At 41.5% G+C, this 21,100-nt stretch overlaps 1 protein-coding gene across 1 annotated transcript; it reads right to left on the bottom strand.

Annotated features, from left to right (window-relative positions):
* Nucleotides 1-541: 541 nt before the first annotated feature.
* On the bottom strand, nucleotides 542-18,404 carry LOC141147000 (glutamate decarboxylase 1-like). Its single transcript, XM_073633914.1, has 7 exons — nucleotides 18,218-18,404; nucleotides 11,075-11,230; nucleotides 9,612-9,662; nucleotides 5,848-5,997; nucleotides 4,963-5,072; nucleotides 2,457-2,550; nucleotides 542-1,656 (listed from the first exon to the last, which is right to left on the bottom strand). Exons 2-7 carry the CDS (start codon nucleotides 11,075-11,077, stop codon nucleotides 1,612-1,614), a joined length of 453 nt encoding a protein of 150 aa, XP_073490015.1. The 5' UTR covers nucleotides 11,078-11,230; nucleotides 18,218-18,404; the 3' UTR covers nucleotides 542-1,611.
* Nucleotides 18,405-21,100: the final 2,696 nt, after the last annotated feature.

Genomic DNA, 21,100 nt, shown 5'->3' with positions numbered 1-21,100 from the left:
CGTATGCGTTTTCTTCGCTGCGCGAGCTCGCGGGGACAGGGGCACTTTAAAAAAATTTTTATTTTTTTTACTTTATAAATTGTGTTTTAAAAACTTTTTTTTTTTTTTTTTTTTTTTACTTTTATTGCTGTCACAAGGAATGTAAACATCCCTTGTGACAGTAATAGGTGGTGACAGGTACTCTTTATGGAGGGATGGGGGGGTCTAAAAGACCCCCCCATCCCTCCTTTACACTTCAAAGTATTCAGATCGCCGAAAATGGCGATTCTGAATACGGTGTACTTTTTTAAATTCAGCGCCACTGGCAGCCGAGTAAACGGGAAGTGACGTCATGACGTCGCTTCCGCGTTTACAACAAGGCGGCTGGAACGAAGCCGCTCACAGCTTCGTTCCAGCCCGCCCCCAGCCGCCGAAAGTACCCGATTGGACACCGGCGGGAGGCGGCGGGAGGGGGGGGGGTGTCCACTCCCGCTCCTCCGGTATAACAACCGAGCGGCTTTTAGCCGCATCGGTTGTTATACACGGGTAGCCGATCGCCCGCTGTAAACAACGGTACCGGGATGATGCCTGCAGCTGCGGGCATCATCCCGGTATAACCCCGGAAAGCCGAGTACGCATATGTGCGTACGGTCGGCGGGAAGGGGTTAAAGTATGTCATTAACTTGCTTGTTGTTTTTTTTTTTTTTTGAAGACTTCATTAGCACTTTAATTGCTGATAGATCACTTTTGCATGTATAACATTAAAAAGTGCACACACTGTTTAAAACCAATAATGCACTGTCTCCCTCTGTTCTGTACATTATTTACTGTTGCTGAAGGGGAAAGAAAGCAACAGGAATGACAGACTGTGGAGGGAACACAGATTAGGATGGAGAAATGAAAAGCAGGTGAGGCGACAAACTCTGCTGCCAGGGACCCACAAAAGTGTTACACTTACAAGGATAGTGTCTTATTGTATCTCCCTGATATTCTCCCTGTGCATGTGAGAGGCAATGTCCCAGGCATTTGTTAGAAGGGGAAAACAGGCCAAGCTGACTGGTTTTCACTTAGGTGATTATTGTGGGAGGGGGTACCTGTCACAAAAAAGTAGCCAAAAAAAAAAAAAAAAAGTATTGAAACAAGGGTATGAATAGTACTTTCATTTTAAAGTGATTGCCTGCTTTAGTGAAACTTACCGTCAAGTATTATTAGCAGTATTTCCAGGACAGCATTCCTATATCCCACCCATTGTTTTTACTATTGGCATTAAATTTGTTTTTCTCACTTACTTGGTGGTGGTTCCATCTATTGGGCAAAAATTGAAGGGTGAGGTTGGGAGGGTCTTTTACCTACTTTTCTGATTGGTTCCTCAATCTACTGAAAACACAATCATTTTTCAGGTGACTGTCCTGGAAATCCTAGAGTTTTCTAGGATTAGGCAATTGGCCCTGACAGGACACTCGTTGGATAGTTCTTTGGGAAATTGTTAGATATTGGAGAAACACTGTTTTAGCAGGAACCAATCATTTTTCAGGTGACTGTCCTGGAAAGACTACTACAAGCACCTAGGTTCTCTCTGGAAATAGGAACATCTCTGCTAATACAGGCAAATTGGTGGCTCTAATGTGCATCTTATGTAGTAAGCAGTATAAATGGTAAATCCAGCATTGTTTGTATCTATAAATAACAAAAACAAAAAAGAAAACAAATATTTTTGTGGGTTTTAACGTAGAATTTTATTGAAAAATTAAAACTGCATTGCATATCATTTTAATAGTTAAACATTTCTTTTCAAGTCACAGGATAGAAAGAGTTCATTGATCACACCACAACCATATCTCTCACTTACCACACATACTGTGACCTGACAAAACCAAATATAGCAGTGTAACTATTGCTACGATCCCTGACGTTCCTCCTGAGACAACATGGACTTCTGTCTGTTATCAGCCTGTAAGTGTGCCTTCCTCTACTCTGCCTTTTCCAACACATTGCTTTAAATGCCAAAAAGGAGCAAGTTTGTTATCCTGACTAGTCATTAGTGGAAATTCTGGTATTTCTTTGTGGTTGTGATAAAGTTTGAAACATGAAGTCATAAATTATAATATAATAACTATAATTAGGTATAAAAAAAAAAAATAAAATTAATTTCCCCACGATTCACTATCGCTCGATTCCGCAAGTGTTCCAATTTACTATCGCTGTTTTCTAGCTGGTCTAAAACCACTTATGACGTAAAGGGACACTTTTTGGTTGCCATGGACAAAATTATATATAATTATATATATATATATATATATATATATATATATATATATATATATATATATATATATATATATATATATATATATATATATATATATATATATATATAGTGCAGGTAGGGCACTGGACAAAAGGGAGGTGAAAATGATTTGATAGAGTAATGTAATCTGTAAGATTATAGTGTACTGTAGGTGTTATTTTTTTTGTACCTTTTGAATTTGCCGCCGGGCTCCGGCCCCATGTGTCGCGACGCTCGCAGGGTAATGGAGGCCGGCACACAGAGCATCAGGCAGGGGACATAGCCTAAGGAATGGTGGAAAAAACTTGCGCTAATGAGCAAAACACAGTGAGTCAAAAGATTACTTAAATTCACAAAAATGCAGCTGCAACAAAAAACTCCAAATATCCATAGAGTACCAAAGTATATATATTAAAATTTGTGCGCTAGCAGAAGTAATACAATTAGGAAGCTCCTAGAGGTAATATCCGGAGCCGCAATATATATGAATCCCAGCACAAGAAAATACCAAAACAATAAATACAAATAGTGCATTAAAACATAATGGAAAATGGAAAATGAAAAAATATATCAGAAAAAAGTGAATATTCTGAAAATAAGATATAACACTCAATCATCTAAAAGACACCTATATTCAGTCCATGAACAGGCTTAGCACAAAAAAAAAAAAGAAAAAAGAAAGAAAGAAAACGTTCCTTTGGTGTGTCACATCAAAAACCAGAAAAGTGATAAGATGTGAAAAACGCTTCCAAACACCCACTGAATGCAGAAGAGGAGTAATGGATGTACCCTTACCCCATTCGTTGGACCTCCTCTATGGCAAGGTCATATGCGCTTGCAGATATAGCCCTCTGCAGGGACAGATGGAATGTTGATGTCCGGGTCCTGTCAGCGTGCACCACCGACTCAAAGTTGATCCGACTGATCCAACTGTCCCGTGCCCCGTAGAAGACGTCACGTATGACGAAACATGTAGGGCGTGGCCTCGCAGTGCTTGCCATCACGTGTTCTTTATTCTTTGATTGCACGGGCGTTTAGCCTTTGTTTTTATGCCGCCTTTTTAAACGTTTTTCATATTGGAACCTTTTTGTACATTTACCTGTGGTTTATTTTAACCAATAAATCCCTAATATTACTACACCATTGGAGTCGTTTTCCCCTTCTTTTCTTAAATATGGATCCTCCCAATCCTGAGTCTCCCTCCTGATGCTGGAACAGTTGGATCAGTCGGATCAACTTTGAGTCGGTGGTGCACACTGACAGGACCCGGACATTAACATTCCATCTGTCCCTGCAGAGGGCTATATCTGCAAGCGCATATGACCTTGCCATAGAGGAGGTCCAACGAATGGGGTAAGGGTACATCCATTACTCCTCTTCTGCAATCAATGGGTGTTTGGAAGCGTTTTTCACATCTCATCACTTTTCTGGTTTTTGATGTGACACACCAAAGGAACGTTTTCTTTCTTTCTTTTTTTTTTTGTGCTAAGCCTGTTCATGGACTGAATATAGGTGTCTTTTAGATGATTGAGTGTTATATCTTACTTTCAGAATATTCACTTTTTTCTGATATATATATATTTTTTCACATTTTTTCATTTTCCATTATGTTTTAATGCACTATTTGTATTTATTGTTTTGGTATTTTCTTGTGCTGGGATTCATATATATTGCGGCTCCGGATATTACCTCTAGGAGCTTCCTAATTGTATTACTTCTGCTAGCGCACAAATTTTAATTTATAGGGGACATAGCCTGCAGACACAGCGGGGGGGATATCGAAGAATCCTGGTGACAAGGTAAGTAACCTGGACCAGGATTCTGCAATGCAATCCCGAGTGTGGCTCGGGAATGCCGCTAATAGTACTGAAATTTGTCATTATGCCTTGGGGGGGGGGGGGGGGGGCGCGACTACTCCCATTGGATGGCTCCCCATCTTTGGAACTCTGGCACCTTAGAAATCTTGTGTCATGTTATATAGTAACAATGTTTTTTTTTTCCCCATTGTGATTGTAATTTTGTTTTCATACCTTTTTTTCTGTTAATGTATATATTTTTTCTTGTATTGTTTTGTTCAAATTTAAATAAAAACAGATTATAAAAAAAATAAATCTAAAATAAAATGGGCAATGGGGGGTTGGTTTACTAAAACTGGAGAGTGCAAAATCTGGTACAGCTCTGCACAGAAACCAATCAGCTTCCAGGTTTTTTGTCAAAGTTTTATTGAACAAGCTGACATTAGAAACTGGTTGCCTACCATGCACAGCTACTGTATACCAGATTTTGCAGTCTTCAGTTTTAGCAAATCATCCCCAATGTCTATTCATACTGTACACTGACAGCAACAGTATGTCCATGGGGGAATTCCATTACTTAGCCGTTTATTTTTCGACACCATAACTGGCTCCTGGATTCCAGGTGGAAAGTCAAGGACTCCATGCTCCACTTGGTTTATTTAAACTGGAGTACTGATTTGATATCTTCAACATGCTGGTATTTTCTGTTGACTAATCATAAGAGTTTTCTAGGATTAGGCAATTGGCCCTAATAGGACAGTCATTGGATTGTTAGTTTTTTGGGAAATTGTTAGATATTGGAGAAACACTGTTTTAGCAGTATTGTTACATATTATACATTCAGATGTTACTTGTATGTGATGTGATTGTTCCCATTTACTGGAATGTTGAGATACTGACCTCTCTCCTTTGAAGACTATCGCAAAGTCTTCTCGATTGCTGACCTTTTGGTATAAATATTCTGAGAGCTCCAAACATTTGTTGATCTGTTGCTCAAACCCTTCAGTGCCCTGTTTGAAAAAGAAAGACATATCAAATCAATATCTTGTTTTTATTTGTCCTTAACTAAACATGCAGGAGCTGGTGGTTATGTAGTATTACTATTGACATTATCATCATTTTAGATGTGTATCACATAGAGGATTATTGCCGTTAAATTTCATTTCAGGCTTCGTTCACACGTGCGTACCACAGTGTACACTTATGCAAGGGCCGTGTTTGCCTACATAGGGATGTAAGTTGTGTTTAGGGCCATGCGGGTGCCAGGTTTGGAACAGGGGCTGCGTCCCAATTGACATGAATGAGACTGCCTGCATGGGGATTCCAGTGCTCTGTGACCAAGCCCCAGTGATAGCGTTTAGCATACTATGGGGTTGATTTACTGAAGGAAAATAAACTGCGAACTTTGCAAGTGGAGATGCACTCTGCAACGTGCTGTTGCACCAGATTTTAGTAAATGAGAGGAAGCTCTGCTGCGATCATGCAATCCATGCAAGCAAAAATGCTGTTTTTTTGTCTTGCATGCGATTGGGTATTCTTTGCACAGTGGAGCTTTGCCTCATTTACTAATCTCTGGAGCAACTACACTTGCAAAGTGCAGTCTATTTGCCTTTTGTAGATCATCCCCTATGTATATGGACTTTTGTTTGCTGTATGAAGATTATGTGGCAAAAATAGGCCAGAGTTTGTGTTTAGGATTTTATGAGTTTGCCATAAGAAGCGTTGTGCATGTTTTCTTCTTGGTGTCCTGTGTCCCAGCTAAACTCTGAAAATCACTTTATATACCTTTGCTTTATACATGAGCCAGAATTTAAATATAGCTACATGGCGACCACATTGTATTGCTTCATCTCCTGTGTCATATGATATGTTGTACTGCTTGTCTTGTTGGAAGAGATATCCTGCGCACATCTGATTGCATCCTTGAAGAATACCCTAGTGAATTAAAAAATAGGAAAAAAAATAAAATACTAATTATTTTAGGTAACGTCAGTTTGCTAAAGAATGGAAACTGAAGTGTAGCCAATTTACATAACCACTAAAAAATGCTTTAAATGTGTATTTTGTTATCAAAGTAAACAGAGAGAACTGTATTGTCTGCTTTTTATATTGTAAAGCACTGCATACACTGTTGGCGCTATATAAATCCTGTATGATAATAATACTATGCTGTATATAAAGTTGTTTTATGTATTTTAAGACTTCGGTAACACCACTGAGGTGCGGTCGATTGTGTGCATTCTTTTTTGCACATTGCTGTGTGTCGCATTTGGGGCAGAGCATTTATTTCAAAGGGCTGCTCTATGTGTGATAAATGCACAAAAAAAGATGCCTGCATCATTTTAAAAATTGCACTGCGGTACCATATGTATTGACATAAGTGAACAGGCACAGATTAGTGAGATGTGTGGGGTACCATTCAGAACTCATGGCACTGTCATACATCTGTAAAACAGCAACGCATTTTGAGCACTGCGGGAAAGTGTGCGATTCTGCCTGTGTTCCGCAATGCAACAAGTGTGAACAAAGCCTAAGTCTTATAAACTGTTTGTTGGCTTTTTTTGTTTTGTTCAATTAATGAACCTAACAAAACCATTAATGTCAAATGTCTGAAATTGTCAACCCCAACTATTAGAGCCTTGTTCATTTTCAGTTTAAGAGTACAGTAATTGCTGATCAGTACCAATCAGAGACTCAGATGTCACCTTAAGTCTGACAGTTGCTGGTCTGTCAACTTTGTTACCTAACACACTCTGGGGATTTCATAAACAGAATCTACAACACCTTTTATAATTGCACACACACGTTCTGTAATATCAAATGTTTCAAAGCAGCCCGGCATAAAATTACCTGGCAAAGAGACTGCTGGGTTTAGAGGAACAGGGACGAGGGAATGATTTATTTGTGGGGTTAATACAGGAACTGTGGGTAAACATGAGGAGAAGAAAAACCACACACAAAGTGAGAGCTATACAATACATATTAGTATAGTGGATGGAGACTATTCTGAAATGCACATGATCCGGTCACAAAACAACAAAATTATCAAATAAAAAAACATATGGATTGGAAGCAATTACAAACATTTTTTTTTTGCTGTTCAGAAAACTTTAGATGCACTCAGTTAAAGGAGTAGGTCATGACTAGCTCACAATTTCACATATCAATTGTTGAAGTATCTTTAAACATTGCTGAATAATTCTGAAAAACTGCTAACTTCTGTAGTTAAAGCGGTGCTCCAGGCGTTTTTCTTTTTTTTTTTTTTTTTTTTTAAAGTCAGCAACTATAAACACTGCACTGTAGCTGCTGACTTTTACCCACATGCCGACTGGGCCATAGCCGAAAGATGGCTATAGTGCAGTCGGCTTATTCTGGGAGGGCGTCCATGGACGTCCTCACAGAATCACGCTCCCGCGCGCCCCCGGGAATGTCTGTGACTGTCGGGTCCTCAGGACCCGATGCGTCACAGAACGGGGTAAAGGGCCAATCGCAGAGGCCCTTTACCACATGATCGCTCCCGTCCAATGACGGAGCGATCACTTGTCAACAAACCGGAGCTTGTCCGGTGCAGCTCCTCCCCTCTCTTCGCACTGATCAGTACAGCGTGTGAGGAGAGGAAGGAGCCGAGTGCAGCAGCGCTGTGGGCTGTCTCTGGAGTGCCCACAGTGCTGATCTGTGCCCATCCATGCTCCACATGTGCTAAAAACATGCCTCATATGTGCCCATCCATGCGCCACATGTGCTGAAAACATGCCTTATATGTGTCCATCTATACTCCATCCATCCATGGCTCATCCGTGCTCCATCCATCCGTGCTCATCCATTCTCCATCCCTGGCTCATCCCTGCTCAATCCGTGCTCATCCATTCTCCATCCATCCCTGCCTCATCCATCCCTGGTCATAGATTCTCCATCCCTCCCTGGCTCATCCGTGCTCCATCCAGCCGTGGCTCATCCATGTTTATCCATGCTCCATCCGTGCTCATCCATGGCTCATTCATGTTCATCCATGCCTCATCTGTGCTCATCCTTGCCACAGCCATGCCACATCAGTGCTCATCCATGCTGCATTCTTGCCACTACAGTGCCCATCAGTGAATCACAAAAGTGTAATAGGTAGTCAAATTAGATTTGAAATTTAAGTCCCTGATGGCGCTCCCTGCATGTTGGTCCTCTGTATGTGGACAGGCTGTGTAAAAGTCTCATATGTGGTATCGCCATACCGGAGGAGAAGCAGAATATATATTGGGGTGTCATTTTTGCTATGTGTTAGAAATATCCTATAAATGGACAACTTTGTGTAAAAAAAAAAAAAAATAATATGAGTTTTCATTATCTTTCCACGTTTTCCAAAAACTTGTGTAAAAAAAAAATAAAAATGACATGTTCAAAAGACTCCTTATGCCTTATAGAATATACGTTGGGGTGTTTACTTTCCAAAATGGGGTCATTTTGTGGACGTTTCCATTGTCCTGGCTTCCAGGGCCTTCAAAAATGTAAGAGGTAGTCAAAAAATGAAATGTGTAATTTATGTCCCTAGGACGCCTGACGGTGCTCCCTGCATGTTGGGCCTCTGTATGTGGCCACGCTGTGTGAAAGTCTCACACATGTGGTATCGCCATACTCAGGAGGAGCAGTAGGATGCGTTTTGGGGTATACATATGCTGTGTGAGAGAAATAACCTGTTAATATGACAATTCATAAAAAAAAAAAAAAAAAAAGGAAAAGAAAATCTTCATGTTGCAAAGAATTGTGGGAAAAAACACTCACCATGCCTCTTACGAAATACCTTAGATTGTCTACTTTCCAAGAAGGGTTATTTGGGGGGTATTTTTACTTTCCTGGCTTCTTGGCCAAAATTCATTAAAAAAAATGACTAATTTGCTAAATTTTTAAAGCAAAACAAGCTGTCCTGAGGCCTGGCAGAGCATCACCAGGGATGAAACCCAGCATCTGGTGATGTCTATGCGTTCCAGACTTCAGGCTGTAATTGACTGCAAAGGATTTGCAACCAAGTATTAAAAAGTGAAAGTTTGATGGATGATTGTTAATTTGTCCCATTACTTTTGGTCCCTTATAAAGTGGGAGGCACATATACAAACTGTTGTAATTCCTACACCGTTCACCTGATTTGGATGTAAATACCCTCAAATTAAAGCTGAAAGTCTGCAGTTAAAGCGCATCTTGTTTCATTTCAAATCCATCGTGGTGGTGTATAGAGCCAAAAAGATTAGCATTGTGTCGATGTCCCAATATTTATGGACCTGACTGTACATACCCTGGTGATTTTCGCCTGATAACATGCACACAAGTTGACACAAAGGGGTTTGAATGGCTATTAAAAAGGTAACCATCCTCACCTGTGATCGGTTTGGTGTGTGTGTGTGTGTGTGTGTGTGTGTGTGTGTGTGTGTGTGTGTGTGTGTGTGTGTGTGTGTGTGTGTGTGTGTGTGTGTGTGTGTGTGTGTGTGTGTGTGTAAAAGGTAAATGAGTTTCTGGAAAGCAAAAGAATTGTCAAAGGATCTGTGAGAAAACCCCGTTAGACTTACCGGTAAGGGTATTTCCAGGACAGCTACTTGAGAGATGATTGGCTCTGCCCTCTAAAGGAAACACAAATCAGATACAATTTAAAAGGCCCCTCCCTTTCCTCTGACCCTCAGTTGTTTAGAAGATCAAGTAACCTCCACCAAAAGTGCACTCGGCAGAGGGAAAAAAAAAAAAAAACAAAACAAAAAAAAACCCAGAAAATCATATAAAAACCCCACCACCATGTAAACGAGGTCGACCAGTGAAAAAAATAGAAAAGGGTGGGAATATAGACGCTGTCCTGGAAGGTTCCTGGAAATACCATTACCAGTAAGTCTAACAGGGGTTTTCCCCCCCTCACCTTCCAGAACAGCTACTTGAGAGGATAAGCAAGATTCTATACCTTAGGGAGGGATGACAGCCTGAAGCACTTTCCTACCAAAGGAGAGGTCCTGGCTGGAAAGCATCTGAACTCTATAATGTTTGCCAAATGCATGAGAAAAGGACCAGACGGCATTTTTAGAAATTTCTTCCCATGATGCCCCTGCTCTTTCTGCCCATGATGTGGCCATGGATCTCGTTGAATGGGCCCTAATTCTAGAAGGAGGGGTGTGAACTGACGCTTTGTATGCCTCACAGATAGATCCCCTAATCCACCTAGCAATAGAACTTTTAGACCAGGGCTCTTAAACTCAAATTGCCTGAGGGCCACATGACAAGTATTCATATCCCATGGGGGCCGCATGCAAACTTTCAAACTTCAAAAGCAATAAACTATATACAGTTGTAGTTACTGCTTGCTACCAGTCACTGCTTACTGCCAGATGCTTGGCAGTGTTTGCTCTGTGCTAGATGAGCCAAGTTTGCTTTAAGTGAGTTAGCAGTTGAGACCATAACAAAAGAGGCGCAGGCGCATTATTAAACCCAGCACTGATGTCAGCAAAACGCATTGTTAAACCCAGCACAGCCCCCCACACACAGATTTCTACCCCAGTCACCCCACTAAGGACTATGGGAAAAAGACACATATAGAAGAGACAAAGTGAGCTGCACACCCCAAAATTAAGTATTGTATAAGGAAGGATTTTCCTCAATGGGGCTTTAAAACAGCAATATGCAAAATCGAGAAGAGTAGTCTAATAAATATACGAGTATTTTATTGAAAACCCATATTCAGTAACATGGTTGGATGGGTTAGACTAGGTACATACCAAATCTGGTCCAATAACACAATTCATATTCCACAGTACAGTAAAAACACAAATGCACATCATTTGTTCATCAACATTGCACAGTAAAAAAAACATTGTACATGTCATTACATTCCATCATATTGTAGAGTATACAAGCCCCGACACGTTTCGACCTTAATACGGTCTCGTCAGTGGGACAAATAGATCTAAAAAATATATATTACATATGTACATAATTAGAGAAATATATCATCCTTCATCACATTAAATGAATTGAGACGGCAAGCCTTTACCATTTAAAGGTGGAATAGAGGTTATATATTCCAAGATAGGAGGAAACGTTGGAGAAGCCGGAGGGCCGCCACCCCCCCGTTGAAGAGGAGATGACCCGAAGGGGCTTGCAAAGAGCCACACTGTACGCGCCCTCCAAGGGGTGAGGGAGCATGCACCTGAAATGAACATCCATAATAGCCATCATCAGTTAAAGGAAAATAGTATTTGTATTAACATGAGTATTTCTAAACATGTATATATTGGGACTGACAAAGGACATGTAGTCTTTGTATAAATGTCTCACGGTACTGGATCCTATGAAAATGACTAAACAAGTTTGGATAGTAATGTAATAAGGCATTATAGTGGTATAAAAAGAGGAAAAGTGTTTATAATTCATTAATGGTGACGTGAAATGGTGTACTGCAAATTACTGGATGTGATGCTAGGGAACTGCATACATTACATACATTACAACAGTACATTTTCTGGAATTTACACAGCCTTTAATTTATGACTGCCTATGTCGTTTCTTGAGGTGCTAAAATGGCAGGGCAGTACAAAACCCCCACAAATGACCCCATTTTGGAAACTGGACACCCCAAGGAAATTGCTGAGAGGCATGTTGAGCCCATTGAATATTCATTTTTTTTTTGTCCCAAGTGATTGAATAATGACAAAAAAAAAAAAAAAAAATTACAAAAAGTTGTCACTAAATGATATATTGCTCACACAGGCCATGGGCATATGTGAAATTGCACCCCAAAATACATTTAGCTGCTTCTCCTGAGTATGGGGATACCACATGTGTGGGAATTTTTGGGAGCCTAGCTGCGTACGGGGCCCGAAAACCAATCACTGCCTTCAGGATTTCTAAGGGCGTAAATTTTTGATTTTACTCCTCACTACCTATCACAGTTTTGAAGGCCATAAAATGCCCAGATGGCATAAAACCCCCCCAAATGACCCCATTTTGGAAAGTAGACACCCCAAGCTATTTGCTTTGAGGCATGTTGAGTCCATGGAATGTTTTATATTTTGACACAAGTTGCAGGAAAGTGACAAATTTTTTATTTTTTTTTTGCACAAAGTTGTCACTGAATGATATATTGCTCACACAGGCCATGGGCATATGTGGAATTGCACCCCAAAATACATTTAGCTACTTCTCCTGAGTACGGGGATACCACATGTGTGAGACTTTTTGGGAGCCTAGCTGCGTACGGGGCCCCAGAAACCAATCACCGCCTTCAGGATTTCTAAGGGTGTAAATTTTTGATTTCACTCTTCACTGCCTATCACAGTTTCGGAGGCCATGGAATGCCCAGGTGGCACAAACCCCCCCCAAATGACCCCATTTTGGAAAGTAGACACCCCAAGCTATTTGCTGAGAGGCATGGTGAGTATTTTGCAGCTCTCATTTGTTTTTGAAAATAAAGAAAGACAAGAAAAAAATTTTATTTTTCTTTTTTCAATTTTCAAAACTTTGTGACAAAAAGTGAGGTCTGCAAAATACTCACTATACCTCTCAGCAAATAGCTTGGGATGTCTACTTTCCAAAATGGGGTCATTTGGGGGGGTTTTGTGCCACCTGGGCATTCCATGGCCTCCGAAACTGTGATAGGCAGTGAAGAGTGAAATCAAAAATTTACGGCCTTAGAAAGCCTGAAGGCGGTGCCTGGTTTTCGGGGTCCCGTACGCGGCTAGGCTCCCAAAAAGTCTCACACATGTGGTATCCCCGTACTCAGGAGAAGCAACAGAATGTATTTTGGGGTGTAATTTCACATATTCCCATGGCATGTTTGAGTAATATATCATTTAGTGACAACTTTGTGCAAAAAAAAAAAAATTGTCTCTTTCCCGCAACTTGTGTCACAATATAAAATATTCCATGGACTCCACATGACTCAGCAAATAGCTTGGGGTGTCTACTCACCAAAACGCTCCAAAAAAACTGTTAGCGATCGCAGGGATCAGGCCTGACTCTGCGAACGCTGCAGTTATGCGTTTAGTGTTTTGTAAGTGACAGTGATCGATCGATACTGCACTTGGGTGGGCTGGGCCAGGCCGAGGGGAAAAACGCAGGTGCTAGCAGGTATCTGGGCTGATCCCGCTAACACTGCGTTTTTGGGAACCCTAAACTGCTGGGGACGCTAGTATAGATCTGATCGGATCAGATATTGATGCGTTCAGATACTATACCACTAAGGGAGGCGTATGCTGCATGCATGGGTGTTAGCGGTACTGGCGCTAAGCTGACGCTGTCTGGGGCGACGCATATCACCGCCGGGCGATCAGGGTGCTAAACCTTTATTCGGTAATAAACGGCGGGTGCCCTGACACTATAAAAAATAAACGAACTAACCAGCGTCAACCGTAAAGGTTATACGGTGATCAGTGGTGAACTAGGGGTCAATCAAGGGGTTAAAACATTTATTAGATAGTATATGGGGGTCCCTCTCGCTATAAAACGCTGACGCCGAACACTGGTGACGGGGGGTGATCAAGGGGTTAAAAAACTTTATTAGGGGGGTACCCTAGACCTACAGGGGGCTAACACTCACTGCCCTACCACTTCTAACTGTCACAAACTGACACCATGCAGTAATCAGAAAAAAAAAAAAATACTGCTTGGTGTCAGTGTGACAGGGAGGGGTGATTGGGGGTGTAATGTGTACCTGGCATGTTCTACTGTGTGTGTGTTGTGCACTCACATGTCTTCTATCCTCGGCGCCGGAACGGAAACTGCCGAGCCGAGGAGAGATGACATCACATCCTCTGCCTGTAAGTACTACACACAGGCAGGGGAGGATTCCCATTGGCTGGGAGCGATCGCGAGGGGGGGGGCCACGATCGGATGGCCTCCCCCTCGCCTCTCAACGCTCCCAGACAAATGGCGACCGCCGCAGGCACCGGGGGGGGTTTCGATCGGACCCCCCGCCCGCGGGAGGCAGATCACGTACGGGTACGTGATTCTGCCTGCCCATGCCATTCTGCCGACGTATATCGCCGTTAGGCGGTCGGCAAGTGGTTAAATCAGCTAAATACATTTCATGTGCACCTAAATAAAAGGGCGTGCAGCGTCTTACAGTTTTTTCTTTCTAAAGAAGCCACTTGAGTATAAAAGCCAGAAGCTGCAGACTAGCACTTCCACTACTGGGTCAGAGCTATAGCTCTCTAATCAGTAAAACGTAGGCCCCTTGTTGATTGGACAGCTCTAGCTCAGCAGGGGATGGGTCACTCTCTTCAACATGCCGGACAAGCTTTGTACAGAAAATCTACTGTAAGGCATGAAACACATTTTGTTTTTATGTACTGTATTTAGCAAGTGTTAGCTGAAAGTTCAACTGGGCTTTAATTACTTCAATACAGGAGGCACTTTCACCTCCTTCCTGCCCAGGCCAATTCTCAGCTTCCAGCGCTGTCACACTTTGAATGACAATTGCGAGGTCGTGTAACACCGTAAGAATAGTATAAACTCCCGCGCTTATGGTAAGAAAATACAAAAACATATATAAAGAAATGCAGCCTCTATCAATAAATCCACCCTAAGGTGAAAATAGAAAAATATAGGAAGAAAATGGATAGAAATGGCGCTGTTCTTACTTTAAGATGGTCCAGACCCTCTAAATGCGTGAGTGATTCCTAGTGCTAGTATGTGCTAAAGTGCATAGTGCATAGAATCGTGCAAAAAGAGCTAGCAGTACTGATATCTGACAGTACTGTTTATATGACAAACACTGTTCACACTGTTATATGCTACTATATAGTAATATAGTGTGAGCCTCCTACTCAGAGGACCACCATCTGAAATGAATAAAAGTGGAAAAAACATACAAGATAAAAAAAACATTTGCATGCAAAAATAAAAAGGAGATATATTATATACACACACACCCCTGTGCAAAATCCACAAATGTAACCAGTGTATAATAATGCTATAGTGCTGGACTCAACGTGCATATAATGTCCTTAGATACTGGTGTACTACAAAGCCCAAAATAAAGTGACAAAGTGCTCCTTCAGATTTTTATTCAGTGCTTCTTTAAAAAGGTGCCCCATAGGAAACGCACTCACCTCTATTATTCAACCCACAAGGAGGTATTTCACTTTCACAGTATGAGCCACTGTGTAGCGGGGCTAACAGCGCCATTGCATCACTTCCGGTTTTCAGGCCGTGGAGCACAGATCGTTCCGGCTTCCCGATTTTAACCATTCGCTTTGTATTTACTTACTAAATGCGAGTACCCATTGACTATGTGAATAAATACTCTAATGTTTTGCGGTAATACACTAAGGAGTGTTTTTCTTCTGTATATGTGGGCATTTTAAGAGGCTAGCTGCAAGGAGATCACTTATACCACAGACATAGAAGCAATTTGCAGACACAGGACAACAGGCTTTCCCATTCTGTATGCTACACATGGGAGAGACATCACCAATTTATATCATAGGAATATAATCAAAACTAGTTATCAGACTTTTAAAGATAAAAGCAACGATTACACTACTCCTAGTGTTACAGGTATTCACCATTTAAAGCCCCACTCCAACCAAAATATTTTAGTATAGCAAGGAGGGGTTCGAAAAAAAGTTGAATTGAGCTTTAAACACCAACATGCGATTATTACAACATCAAAATGTGTAGCAGCATAATGAGCATGGAATGTATGTAGTGTATGCCCATCCATCACAAGGTAAAGGACATTCTCATTGGTCATAGTACTTGGCATCTTTGAGGCACAGCATATCTCAGTACACAATACTTTGTCTAGAAGATGCAAACAGTCCCTCTATTGTAACATGTAAATAGAATTACATTACTGATATGCCTTGGAGCCTTTTAGAAAAATTTGAAGTGCATCAAACTGTCACAAAACTTGAGTACCTGAAGTGATATTCACTACAGATCTGTACCTGTGGGGAACTGTACACGCAGCAAATAGGGAACCCTGACAAAGACAAGCTGTGCAGATCAGTGTCAAGTACCCCAATCTAGGATAGCTGGGAATGTGCTGGGTATGTTTTTATTTTGTAATAAACCAAGCCCCTTCCATGTGCACCTTACAATAAAGGCTAGTTATAGATTGGGGTGGTTGTCACTTATCTGCACAGCTTTTCAGCTGCACTGTGTGTGGGGACACTTTGGATGCTTTCAGCTGCCATTGTGCTTTTGCTGGGTGTCCAATGTGTCCCTGATTCTTTAGGGAGAGGCGAGCCCCCTCCAAGCAAACCTGCCCTTAATTTATCCCCTGCTATATGTGCTTCAACTTGGGAGACTGAAAACTATAGAGTTAGGAACACAGTGTACAGAGGAGTGTGTGGCTTTCACATAGATTGGCAAATGTGTGCAACTACCTTTGTCATTTACATACACTGTTGTTTTTTTCTCAGGCTAGCTGGTAAGTGTGCTAGTAAATTTTTTGTTGTTTTGTAACCTGACAAAGGCTGCTCAGATGAGAACAGGGAAGCTCTTTAACAAATTCTAAAACAAAGGCCCCTCCAAAAATATGAATTGTATTCTTCACATTCAAGAAATAAGTGGAAACCCCTCCACTTGAGGAGTCACATGGGTCTCTCCATTTGGACCCCCTGCTGATCCAGCTCGGAGACTTCTGAGTTTTTTTCCAAGGCACAGCTTTGGCTCAGAAATCTAAAGGTAACGGATTTCTAAGCCAGAGCGGAGCCTCCACACAACACTATTTTGTTCTGCCTCTGACACTACAAGATCAACAGGTCTTCCAAGTCGTGCCACCCAGCCAGTTTGTATTAGCCCATAAATGAATGCATTTTCCCCGTCTTTCCTGAAGTTTGTGTTGGTCTAAACAGAACTATGCTGAACGGAATAAAGTATGAGCCACTACTCCGTTTTAAATTGATCGTAAACCCTTTACAACAACTTTATTCTACAGGCAAGCCTATAACAAGCCTATAATAAGGCTTACTTGTAGCTACCTGCACGGTTTAGGCGATATCCCCTGTATGTGCCGATTACATCGGCACATGCGCACTGGTGTAAACTGAAGCAATGGCACGTATGTGCCGTTACTTCAGTCTGTGTGCCGTTACCGGCAGCTCCTGCGTGGGAGTGATGCCATTACAGCTCCGGCCAATCACAGTGCAGGAGCCAGGATACCCGGAAGTAACCAAGGGAGAGATGTTGCCGGCCAGAAGGGGAGACGAGGAGGGCTGGGGGGCCTTGGTTCTCGGGTAATTAATGAATAATGAGCTGGTAGGCTATGCCTACTAGCTCATTATGCCTTTGTCTTGCAGGGTTTTTTCCCCCCCAGGGTTTACAACCACTTTAACCACTTAACATCCGCGCTATGGCCGAATGACGGCCACAGCGCGGACCTGAATTCCCGGGAGGCCGTCATATGACGGCCTCCCCTGTGCACTCGCCCTGCAGGGAGCGTGCTGTGATCACCGAGTCACTGAGACTTCGGTGATCATCAATCCAAGTAAGGGGCCGGTCCCGGCCCCTTACCATGTGATCAGCTGTCAGCCAATGACAGCTGATCACATGATGTAAACAAAAGATCGGTAATCGTTTTTTTTTTCTACTCACGCTGACAGCACGATCAGAAAAAAAAGCCGATCACCGGCTCAGATGTGAGGCACATCTGTGCCACATAACAGTGCCACCTATCAATGCCCACCAGTAGTGCCAATCAGTGTAACTGATCAGTGCCCATCACTGCCGCCTCATCAGCGCCCATCACTGCTGCCTCATCAGCGCACATCAATGAAGAAGAAAAATTACCTGTTTTAAATTTTTTTATAACAAAATAAAAAAATTTTTTTTTTTTTTTTAAATTCAGTTTTTTACATTTTTTTTTAACAAAAAGTAAAAAAAAACTGCAGAGGTGATCAAATACCACCAAAAGAAAGCTCTATTTGTGGTGAAGAAATAATAAAAATTTCATTTGGGTACAGTGTTGTATGACCGCGCAATTGTCATTCAAAGTGCGTCAGCACTGAAAGCTGAAAATTGGTCTGGATAGGAGGGGGGTTTAAGTGCCCAGTAAGCAAGTGGTTAAACAAGCACTAAAGAAGGACATAGCAGCGCAGGAGGTTTTTTTGAAATTTTTAGGTTTGTGTGTGAAGTTGAAAGACACACATAATGTAAACATAGAATACAGACTAGAACATATTCAACTTACCAGCCTAAGGCATTTATTGGAACAATGAAGTCAAAGAAAGGTTCAAGTCCAGATCTGTGTCCAGGAGAGTTCTCTTGTACCTGTTAAGAGAAGCGGAGTCTGTTTAGTCATCGATTTGGAGAGAGTTTCGATTTATCATCACAGTAAATCTGAATTGTACTGTGCAGGATGTGAGGGCTGTTGGTGCTTTGACTTGAAACCAACAAATTCAGGAGTTATGGAAAGAATATAGTGGCCGCCACTGTCAATCGTTCCTTCAGGGTTCCCAGTGCACTCATTGCCCACCTATAATGCCGAGCCTCTGGCATCACAACTTTCAAAAGTTACTGACGCAAAACAAATATGTAGGTTTAAACAACTAATCGATTATGAAATTAATCGATTACTATTTTCATAATCGAATAATCGACCAGTAACATAATGGGGTTAAGAAAAACTAAAATGAGCCCTTTATGGTACAAAAAGAGCAAATAATCACTACTGTAAATATTACTTTCACAGTTCTACAGTAAAAAAAAAAAAAATGAACCCCTTACAGTAGTGATTATCTGCTTTTTTTGTACTATAAAGGGCTAATTTTAGGGTTTTTTTAACCCCATTATGTTACTAAACGTCTTAGACCTGGTTGCACTACAGTTCATTTACATGGTTTCCTATGGGACACGTTCACATCTATGCTTTTTTTTAGCCGCTGCGTATTTGGAAAGGGTCAGGGACTTTAGCGCAAAACGGTGCTTTTTTGGTTCAATATACTTCAATGGAGAAGCATGTAATGCGTTTGGCCAATAAGTTGGCCAAAAAAATGCAAAAACACAAATCGCAGCAAAAATACGTGTGCAAAAATCAAAATGCACAGCAAAAAGCACTGCAGAAATAGATCAAAAGCAAACTGCATAGGTGTGTACCGAGCCTTATGCTGGCCACACTGATTAATTTTCAGACGAGAATATTCAGACGGACAATCTTTGTACATTCACTGAATGAAAGAATGTTTGAAATTTTCACTTGTTTTTAACATTCTGTTTTTAAAATGAAGGAAAAACCACATACACCGTCTGAAAATTCCTTTGACCAAGAAGTTTTCTATTTCCAAATTGTCACCATGGTTGAAAATGAATGTCGATTTGACCCCACTAACTATAAAAAAAAAAAAAAAAAAAAAAAAACACACGTTCTTAAAATGCCTTTTTTTTTTTTTTTTTTTTTTGAAGGAAGACATTGTTTTTTAAATTAAAAAAAATTGATCTCTGAGTCTGATGATATTTACCGGATTCACCTTTTAACCACTTCCCGCCCTGCCCATAGCAGATGACGGCCGGGCGGTGGTTCAGGGGGGCGCGCATCGCGGTGAGTCAGTCTGACACACGCTGCTACACCGATCTTGGTAAAGAGCCTCCGGCGGATCACGGCGTCAATAGGAAGAGCCGTTGATCGGCTTTTCCTCACCCGCGTCTGGCAGACGCGAGGAGAACCGATCTGCGGCTCTCCTGGCAGGGGGGGTCTGTGCTGATTGTTTATCAGCGCAGCCCCCCCTCAGATCACCACACTGGACCACCAGGGAAGGGGCAACATGTGGATGGCCAGGTATGTACCTCATGGCCATCCAAATGTGCCCAGTGTGCCCAGTCAGTGCCACTCAGGGCCCACAAATGGGCCCTGATTGGCACCATTATGTTGCTGTGATGCCCAGCAATGCCACCCTTAGGGGCATCAGTGCAAACAATCAGTGTCATCAGTGCCACCCAGTGTCCATCGGTGTCACCTGTCAGTGCCCATCCGTGCCCACCTATCAGTGCCCATCCGTGCCACCCATAAGTACCCATCAATGCCACCATACGAGTGCCCATCGGTGCCGCATACCAGTGCCACCTAATCGGTGCCCATCAGTGCCCATCATTGAAGAAGAAAACGTACTTATTTACAAAAATTAACAGAAACAAAGAAAAACTTGTTTTTTTTCAAAATTTTCGGTCTTTTTTTATTTGTTGCGCAAAAAATAAAAACCGCAGAGGTGATCAAATACCACCAAAAGAAAGCTCTATTTGTGGGAACAAAATGATAAAAAATTTGTTTGGGTACAGTGTAGCATGACCGCGCAATTGTCATTCAAATTGCGACAGCGCTGAAAGCTGAAAATTGGCCTGGGCGGGAAGGTGTCTAAGTGCCTGGTATTGAAGTGGTTAATAGTATAATAGTATATATCCTCCAATAGTATATACAATATATCTCTTCTGTCTGTTATTCTCAGAGTGGATTAGATATTTTGCTCCCTAACCATATAGTTATTTATATTACCACTGCATAGAGATATTTAAGAATAAATTGCCTTTTTTTAAAAATTTACATATCAACTAAATTATACACCACACTTTTTTTTTTTTTTTAAGCTTATTAACCGATTAATCGAAACAATAAATCGGCCAACTAATCGATTATGAAAATAATCGTTAGTTGCAGCCCTACAAATATGCACACTAGGGGTTATGATGATGCCTTTCTGCAGGATTTTTCCAGGTCCATGACTAAGAAGGTATTAAATAAAAAGGAAAAAAAAAGGTAGGCAACGGGAGTCCTCACATTTCAGTATACGTTTCTCTAAAGGACCATCACCGGCATCTGCTAAAATGAAGAAGGAGAAGCCAATCTGAACTCTGATCCTCCACTTTGGCTGTGATGAAGATGTGTGATCAAGGAATAATAGAGAGAATATTTTTATGCTGGGGCCCATTTGAAGCGAGTGGGCTGCAGAAATGCAGTTTGCTCGAATGTACAATAAATTTAATAATAATAAATTGCAAATATGTCAATAGAATATGTCAATAGTACTCCTTCCTCCAGCATATGTTGCACCATGCAAGTCTGACGTCTTTACTCTTCTTAGGT

Source organism: Aquarana catesbeiana, linkage group LG06 (genome assembly GCF_042186555.1).
Source record: "Aquarana catesbeiana isolate 2022-GZ linkage group LG06, ASM4218655v1, whole genome shotgun sequence".
Lineage (NCBI taxonomy): Eukaryota > Metazoa > Chordata > Amphibia > Anura > Ranidae > Aquarana > Aquarana catesbeiana.
The sequence above is the reverse complement of the archived record's forward strand: the minus strand, read 5'-3'. Positions and strand labels throughout refer to the sequence as shown.

What these genes read in the sequence shown, in the direction of transcription:
- LOC141147000 (XM_073633914.1), bottom strand. An exon ending in TCCTGGAAATACCCTTACCG is followed by an intron (nt 5,998 to 9,611) that starts GTAAGTCTAACG and finishes TTAATTCACTAG; the next exon opens with GGTATTCTTCAAGGATGCAA. An exon ending in CCCGGCGGCAAATTCAAAAG is followed by an intron (nt 1,657 to 2,456) that starts GTACAAAAAAAA and finishes TGTTATTTATAG; the next exon opens with ATACAAACAATGCTGGATTT.